The 8714-nt window shown below is 48.4% G+C and overlaps 1 protein-coding gene across 1 annotated transcript; it reads left to right on the top strand.

Annotated features, from left to right (window-relative positions):
• Positions 1-744: 744 nt before the first annotated feature.
• Positions 745-1999, top strand: LOC107457600 (Putative WRKY DNA-binding domain superfamily protein). The gene is made up of 2 exons (NM_001321638.1): positions 745-1138; positions 1285-1999. Exons 1-2 carry the CDS (start codon positions 753-755, stop codon positions 1922-1924), a joined length of 1026 nt encoding a protein of 341 aa, NP_001308567.1. The 5' UTR covers positions 745-752; the 3' UTR covers positions 1925-1999.
• Positions 2000-8714: the final 6715 nt, after the last annotated feature.

Genomic DNA, 8714 nt, shown 5'->3' with positions numbered 1-8714 from the left:
GAATAGTGGATCTCAGCACTTGAAGCCCACATGCTCAACTCAGCCCAAATGCGTTTGGTGAAGCAGCATTCAACAAAGAGATGAAATCCAGATTCCTCATATATTTCGCTATTTATATTGTGACTAAATCAACAAATGATGTATAATTATATATGTTCATTACATATTTGTTCTACTACTCGCTAGATTGGTCCTGGACTCTTGGCAGAGGGGAAAGGCAAGGCGGCAAGGCCTCACGTATCTGTGGCTGTATAGACTATCTTGACCATTGACTTCTCTCCCGGCCTCCTTGCCATGTAACACCAATCTTGATGCAATATTTCTTCACCTGTTCGTTATTTTATTCACCAGCTACCTCTCCGTCGTCGCGCCAATCTTGAACGCAAGGTGAAATGTCCAAGGTAGCTCTTGCATTTGCAGGCAAGGGTGTCCGAAAAATTCAAGCTCCTCCTCGCAGATGGCTCTCAATACTGACTCCACTAAAAAGAAACGAACTCTATTTATCTTTACTAGCACCCTGGTTTTCTACTTTTCTCCCTCCCGGCTCTTTGACATTTTCAACCAAAACGCTGAAACGCATGCCTGGCCGCCACCGGCCACCCTGTTAATCCTTTTAAAGTTGGTTCTAGCTGTCGTACCGTCCGTACTCCGTACAACCCAACCACCCCCGCCCCACCCCACCCGTTGCAAGTCAACGTCCGCTAGCTCTCTCCCCTACCTCCATTGGGCCACGAACTCAAGAGAGCTGAGCTATGGAGGCCGCCGATCTGCGCTGGTGCTGTGGTAGCAGCAGCAACGACTGGGACCTACACGCCGTGGTGCGCTTCGCCAGCTGCAGTGGTGGTGGCAGCCGCGTCACTACTAGCTCGCCGCTGCGGGCCTCGGACGAACCATTCTCATCCTGCCTGCTGCCGCCGCCGCAGTCACAGACGAAGGACGAGGTGACGGACGCCGCGGCGCCGCAGCAGCTCCCGACCGGCCCTGCCGTCGGCGTCGACGACTTGTGCCTGCAGCAGGCCTTCCTCGGCCTCGCCACGCCGCAGCCAAGAAACAACGAAGCGCCGCCGCCGGCCAAACGACCACGAACTCCCTACCGCAGTAATAACGGCGTTGGCGGACCGACACGTTCGAAGAGAAAGTATGTATCAGCCCGCCGTAGGCGGCCGGCGGCCCATCTAAATCTCTATTTTTTTCGATTATTTCCTCGCGAAATACTGGCAGTACCTGCCTACCTGGGAGGGAAGGAAACGACTTCAGCTCGCGCTTGTATTCGTATTTTCGTAGAAAGAAGAAGAGCCAGACGAGCAAGAAGGAGGTGGCGCGGGTGCCCGTGGGCGCGTCTCCGGACCCCTGGGCGTGGCGCAAGTACGGGCAGAAGCCGATCAAGGGGTCGCCGTACCCGCGCGGATACTACCGGTGCAGCACCGACAAGGACTGCAGGGCGCGGAAGCAGGTGGAGCGCTGCCGCACCGACCCCTCCACCCTCATCGTCGGCTACACCGGCGAGCACAGCCACCCCGTCCCGCTCCATCGCAACGCCCTCGCTGGCACCACGCGCAACAAGCCGCAGCCAGCACCGCCGTCCACCTCCTCCCCGGCCGAGCAGCCTGATCCAGCTGCATCGCCGATCGATGACACTACTACTCCGCTGCTTTGTCCGTCCGTGCTGGGAGTGGAGTGCGAGGAGGAGGAGGAGAACACTGTCGCCGCCGGTCTGCTGCTCGAGGATGCGGAGATGGAGGGATATGAAGACGTGCTGTTGTTCCTCAAGCCCGCTCCGAGTCCCAGCAACGGCAGTGGCTCCAAGGACGTCATGCTATTTCCGGATCCCCATAGGCCTGCTCCGGGTGCGGACAATACCGGAGGCTCGGAGAAAGTCGTGCCACTCTCGAACCTCCAGTCCACGAGCTACCACTTCCAGTAACGACGAGCAGCAGCAGATCGAACGGGCGATGGCTCCGGCGGCCATGAACGTCAGAGACGAGCGGTGACCTTTCTCACGCCTTACGTCATGGGCGGCTGCAGCGCCGGCGGCGGCGACCAACTGGGTCTGACTTATGCTGCATGCATACAGCGATCTCCAACTCCAAGCACCCTGTGTCAGAAATTTATATATTTCTACGTTTAATTTAATTAAGAAATGTAGCGCAGTATAGATGTGACGATATATGTATACCTGTAAAATATTACTATTCACAAGGTTAGTAAAAATATACATATTCTCCATATTCTCCTTAGAAGCGTTATCTCTTCAGAGTTTCTCAATTTTTTGGTAGATTTTAATCACCTCTTTACACGTCTTGTGGACTCCATATTCTCCTTATTAGTGTTCATCTTGATTATCACAGTTTGATGATCATAGTTCATGAAAATAGCCGGTATATGTTTTCCAACTGTCAATAAATTCATAAGGAGTTCACGGAGCCACTCAGTCGCAACAGAAGCGGTACTAATGTTGTGAGTTATGCTTCTATAATTGACCTCATTAAGATGGCCTACTTGCAAGACATTCATGAAAAATTGCCACTCGTAAGTGAGAAAACATATTCACTTGTGGCATATATGTCATCACCATTAGACATCCAATTTGTAGCATAATAACCCTTTAGATAGGGTACCCGATGTAGTGAATGCCATAGCTCATTGTACCTTTTAGATATCACATTACTCTTGTGGTTTCTAGAACCCGGGGATGATAAGATTTGTGTTCGGTAGGGGTGCTAGCGCGGACTCACTCCGAATGGTGAGCTACGAGGGACTCGAGGGTGGATCTGAGGCGAGTTGGTTATACTGGTTCAGGTCGGAGCTCTGGTCTAGTGCAGTGCTGATCGTAGTATTGTTTGGAACATGTTACATCTGAATGCTTGTGTCAAGTTGTAGAGATATGGGATGATGTTTGGATGGGGGTCGTCTTGTCCTTTTATAGCCTAATGGTAGACGTTACAATGTGGACTAGTATTCTACTGGGGTGGAGTTTGACCTCCTGCTTCTAGGCCTCATATCCCCTATGGTCTCGTCTGTTGGGTCATGCTTCTGGGCCTTGTAGCCCCTATGGAGTCGTCTGCCGAGGCGTGTGTCGTCGTACCTCTGGTATGGCATCGCGTCCTGTCCGTCTTCCTGTAGCTACTCCGATTTAGACATGGTGTTGCTTGGTGGGTTCTGTTGAGTCAGCTCAAGGCGTGGTTTAGGGATGTCTTCAGTACAACTTCATCTTCTGTCATCTCCTAGTGTCATATTTCATCAAGTGTAGACGCATGCCTAGTACGACATATTGCCCAACCCCTCCAGTGTATGGGTCACTGTAAAGACCCCCGATGTTGAGGTTTCTACGGCCACGATTGTCTGGGTCCATTAGTCAGCGGGGATATGTATCCGTTGTTGTGTTTGACAGAGACCCCTCTGTACCGCTTTCATGGTCCGGTCATAGCTCTGTAATGTTCCGTCGTGTCGACGTGGCTTGATAGTACCAGGCCGACTCTTTCTAAGAGCCGGTTGTCATCTTGTTGGGTCGCTCGGTAGGCCCGTTGGTCGATGACCACACCTTGCTGGGTTGCTAGGCGGGCAGGTTGGTCGGTCACCTCGCTGGGTTGCTCGGCGTGTAGGTTGGTCGGCAACCTCGCCTTGCTAGGTTGCTCGGTGGGCAGGTTGGTCAGCAACCTTGCCTCGTTGGGTTGCTCTGCGGGCAGGTTCCTCGGCAGCCTTGCCTGCTGGGTTGCTTGACAGGCATTTGTTAAGTGGGCCAATCAACTTGGCAAGCCGTGCCTGAGTGACGTTTTAGGCCTTCCCAGCGAACTACTTGGCAGGCGGGCCGTTTTTTGTAGGTCTTGGGGCCTTCTTTGGGTACCCTGTTCCCAGGTACCCAATAACTCTCTTAATAAAACACCAATGATCATCTCTCGAGTTTGACACAAAATTGACTTAGCTTGCTCACAACAAACAAGATATTAGGCATTCTAGCACTAGCTTGATACAAAAGCTAACACATTATTTGGGAATGTCGCAATTGAACCATTGTTATTCTTCATTTTTTTTCCTCAATAGCACACTAGGGTCATAAGGCGTAGGAGCATGTTGCAGTCACTAAACCCCAAAGCAACTCCAAACGTTTTCCACCTTATGGGATTACATAAGTGTAAGCCCACACCTTGCCTTCTCTTAGTAGCTTGAAGAATATCATTAGGTTCTCCCAAATCTTTCATTTCAACATTATTAGACCCAGAGTATTTCACTTTTTTATCACATCAAGACTAGTTCACTAAATCATTACACGATCAACATAAAAACATGAGATCATAGCTTCACCCCAACCATACTGATAATGCACACATTTATCAACTTTGCTCACAACAAAACTAATAGATGTTAAGGTTCTATCGAACCTTTCTTGTCATTGCTTGGGTGCTTATTTCAAGCCATACAAAAACTTCAACAGTTTACACACCATGTCTTCTTGAACAGTTGCCGCATCAGTCAAATGGAAGAGTAATCCATGTCTCCAGAGTGCAGTCTCAACACAGAAAGCCCACTCCGGATAATTTTGACCATCAAGAGTGATATTGACCACAATAGCATTTGCCGCCATATTGAATTGAATCAAAAATTAGGGAGAACAGGAGACCTGAGACCAAACAAACCAGAGCAGCCCGACTTGGACGAGTTGACGGAGGTCCTAGGCGCGGAAGCCGAGTTGAACAGTGGCTGGAGGCTGGCGGGAGCAGCGACGTCGCAGATCTGTGGCCCTGTCCGCAACAGCAGTGGCCGGTGTAGATTTCTGGTAGAGCAGCGGATCCGCGGAACTTGTCTCAGGCGGCGGAACAGCGCAGGCAGAGATAGAAATCCGCCGAGATCTCTGCCCCTGGCAGAGGACGGCGCTCAGGCGGACGACGCCTTGCCCCAGGCGGCTGAGGGCACGCTGCTCCTGGCGGCGGACGGGTAGAGGACGGCGAGATCTCTGCCCCTGGCAGAGGACGGTGCTCAGGCGAACGGTGTCGTGCCCCAGGCGGCTAAGGCCGCGCTGCTCCTGGCGGCGAACGATGAAGGAGAGAGGGAGATCCACCCCTCGCTGACGGCGGATCGATGAAGAAGGCGACGACCGAGATCCTCTAGCGGCGGACGGCGCGACGGAGATCCTGCCCTGGCGGCGGACGGCACAGGCCGAGATACGGCAGAGGACGGTGGCGGCGGACGGCGTAGGCCAGCGAGATTCCTTAGCGGCAGACTGCGCAGGCCGAGATCCTGCCCTAGCGACGGACGGCGCAGGGCGCAGGCAAGAACCGGCCCTGGCAGCGGGATGGGGGAAGGGGAAGACCGCGCGACAGCGCTAGAGGAGGGAAGGGGGTGGCCGCGACGGCAGGCCGGAGAGCTGGCCGCGTTGGCAGCACAGCGACGGCGTGACGGCGCCAAAAATTTGTATCAGGGTCGGGTTTAGACGTAAACCCTAACCTGCTCTGTTACCATGTTACTAACCTGGATTAGGCGAGATAATAGCCCCTCGGGTACTGTAGCATATATATAGGCAGACAATATGGGCCTTGTGGGCCTTAACATTTACTACAAACCCATCTAACTGATCCATATAAATCTCCTATTTAAAGTCTCCATATAGGAAAGTTGCCTTAATGTCCATATGATAAACAAGACCATATGATACTGCTAAAAAACAAACACTTGAATTATGGCCAGTTGAGTGATAGGTGAATAAGTATCATAGTAATCCTCACCTTCTTTCTGGTTACATCCCTTGGCCATAAGCCTTGCCTTATACTTTTCAATAGTACCATCAGACCTAAGCTTTTTTTAAACACTCATTTTCATCATATAGGTTTACACTCATAAGGATGTTTAATGACTTCTCAGGTTTTGTTAGGCCTAAGGTGGTGCAATTTTTAGCATGCCCAAAAAAAATGAACACATAAAGGAAGCCCTTCGATGAACTCCACATTAGGATGACAACAAGGACGTCCAAGCCAAGTTAGAGTCTCAATCCATGCATGTACGAAGTTCTTATCAAAATCTAGGACCAGTCTATAGTAAAATGGACACCCCAAACTCATATAGATTTTGTTTTTGATGATCCATATATCTAGGACCAGGCTTGATCAAAATCCTAGTAGTCGATGAAAGCTCTAGAGAGGGGCGACAAAATGTAGTTTCCTTGTTCCCTTCGGTCAGGCTGATCCAAACCCGTCAGGATCGTATCCACCAACCCCCACAATCCCCACCTACTGACTCTCTACCATCATTGTCTCGCCCATCCTCCCCTTCCAATCCCACCCCCAGCATCTCCTTCCTCTCTCTGTGTGTGTCCCCCTCTTTGTCTTACCTCCCCACTCCCTCCTCCCTCTCCTCTTCCTAGGTCGTGTGCCTCCTGCCATTATGGTCCATCGTCCTGTAAAGGATAAGAATGTTAATAAATAGTTGCATTGGTGGTCATCCTGTAAAAATGAATTGATTCAACAAGAAATTTATGATGGGCTCCTCATTCGGGCAAATGTTGTGCTAGCGCTCTATGTTTGCTTAATAAGGAACCAGTGCCCTAAAACAATGAGTCCTCACTTGTAGAGCTGCTCCTCGAGATACTCCTTATCCCTAGTGACCTCCTCGCTACATACCTCATCTTCTTTGACATCTGGTTTTAACAACAAGTTAATACATCAATCCTAATATAGATTTAGAATGAAACACAAAACAATGTAAATGTAGAATAAATTACAAAATAATATAAATGTAAAAAAAATACAAATTAATATAAATGTATGAATAAAGTATAAGTTCATCTGACTGATATCTTCCATCCTATCCAGTGGCAGAGGACTAAGAAAAATTTAAGTATGGCTCTATGTCGTATAATATTTAGCACACAACTAATTAAATTGTAGAATAAAAAGACACAACATTTGTATAGAAGTAGAATATTGTCTAAAATGAGAATAAATTGCTAAGAAATATGTGTGGTAAATAATACATAATACAAAGTCATACCGATAATTTTGCTACATATGTCTTTGAGACCTAGGCAATTGCATTTGTGTATCTTTCTTTTGAAATGCCTTCTTAATACTTAAAAGACGAGTTGTGAATTACATGATTTGTGACCATTACTACCTTTCTCAATTAAATGTCCTTTTCAATTATATGGCTTCGGCTATACCTAGCCCTAATGGGCCCTCCGCCCCTAATCCTATGTTAGTCGCCAACTTCATCTGATGAACTTATGATATATTCTAATGAGTTAATTCCTCACTATGGTGGACTAACACCTCATAGCCAGCCATAGAGTCATTTTTACAAAGATCTATTGAAATAGTCCCTTTGTCATCTGTCACACCCGGTTTTAGAAGGCAAACCGAATGTGAACCATGTACGTGCCAGGATCAGCAATTCACGTACACAACAGTTACATAACTGGACATCATCACACAATGCTAAAATAATGACATAAAAGAGGGTATAATAGTCGATTACATCATGATGTCCGAGACATCCACATAGTCCTTAACAATAATCAAAGTGCGGAAAAGAAACGTAGATACACACGGCCTACACAGGCAGCCGACTGGGGGTTTGCCGCTAACCCACGCCTAGAACTCACAGTACTCTTGGAACTCCTGGAAGTCCTCCTCCACGACTTCATCTTCACCTGAGCAGTGGTTGCAACGCGGACAACCTGGGGGGTTTGGTGTGTAAAGCAAGGGTGAGTACACATCAACATACTCAGCAAAATGTCCCGTTTGGCTGTAGTGGACTAGCTTTATGTGGAGTTAAGCCAAGCAGTTGCTTTTAGTTGGTCAGGTTATTATTACTAGTAGAAAGCCAGGTTTTAGTATTAACCCAAGTTATTAACCCAATGTACCCTTTCCAAACGGAAAGAATACCACTTACCATTACCATAGGCATAACCAAAACCATCATCCTCGTCACCACCTGTAAACCAACCATCTCTGATCAAGTATCTCTAATCAAGAGCTCCCTTGGCTGCTCATAACCGTGAGCACGGCTAATATATCAGTTTCATAACACTCTGCAGAGGTTGCGCACTTTACCCACAAGCCGTGATTCCCTCTTGCATCGGGCCGATCAAACCCTTAAACACTACCAAGGTGAATAGGCAGGGTCTCACAATGTAGCCTTTACAAAGATTTCCTGGGGCTGTAGCCACCCGTTAGGTTTCCTAAATGCACTGCACTCCTCCCCAAGGGGCGAACCAACCTTGGTAGAGCGAGCCGCATACACCGAGCCAATTAACGGCACGACGACGAAGCAAACTACATCCCAATTCCTCTAATTACTCAGCTAAGGGCGTCCCACTCCACCCTCATGGTTGCACTGTATTCCCGGGCGGTCATCCAGCGAACCAGTCCTTACGGAGAGGCACTCGAGAAACAGCTCGAGCCCCCTTAAATGTCACAGTACCGCCATCATAGTCAAAATGGAAAACAACGTATCATAGATAATCTCATCATGCTCATTGATTAATGTGAAGCACTATGTAACATCCCAAAATTCAACCCAAGGGTTGGAACCCTAATCTCCTAACCCCCTTTTAATCTCTCCCTAGACTCCACCCCATAGGTCTTCTCATCATTTGCATACACTATGATTGTTAGAAGCACCTCACATAGAATTTTTTTAGCACCTAAGATTATCTAGCTAATTATTTATTCAAAAGAGAAAGAGATAAAAGAAATAGAAGTAAGAAATAGGAAATAGGAAAT

This window comes from Zea mays, chromosome 8, assembly GCF_902167145.1.
Source record: "Zea mays cultivar B73 chromosome 8, Zm-B73-REFERENCE-NAM-5.0, whole genome shotgun sequence".
In the NCBI taxonomy this organism is placed as follows: Eukaryota; Viridiplantae; Streptophyta; class Magnoliopsida; order Poales; family Poaceae; genus Zea; species Zea mays.
The sequence above is the reverse complement of the archived record's forward strand: the minus strand, read 5'-3'. Positions and strand labels throughout refer to the sequence as shown.

Excerpts from the sequence above, each read along its gene's own strand:
- LOC107457600 (NM_001321638.1), top strand. The coding sequence starts at position 753 with ATGGAGGCCGCCGATCTGCGCTGGTGCTGTGGTAGCAGCAGCAACGAC. Across the intron at positions 1,139-1,284 it reads CCGACACGTTCGAAGAGAAA|AAAGAAGAAGAGCCAGACGA; the intron begins GTATGTATCAGC and ends GTATTTTCGTAG.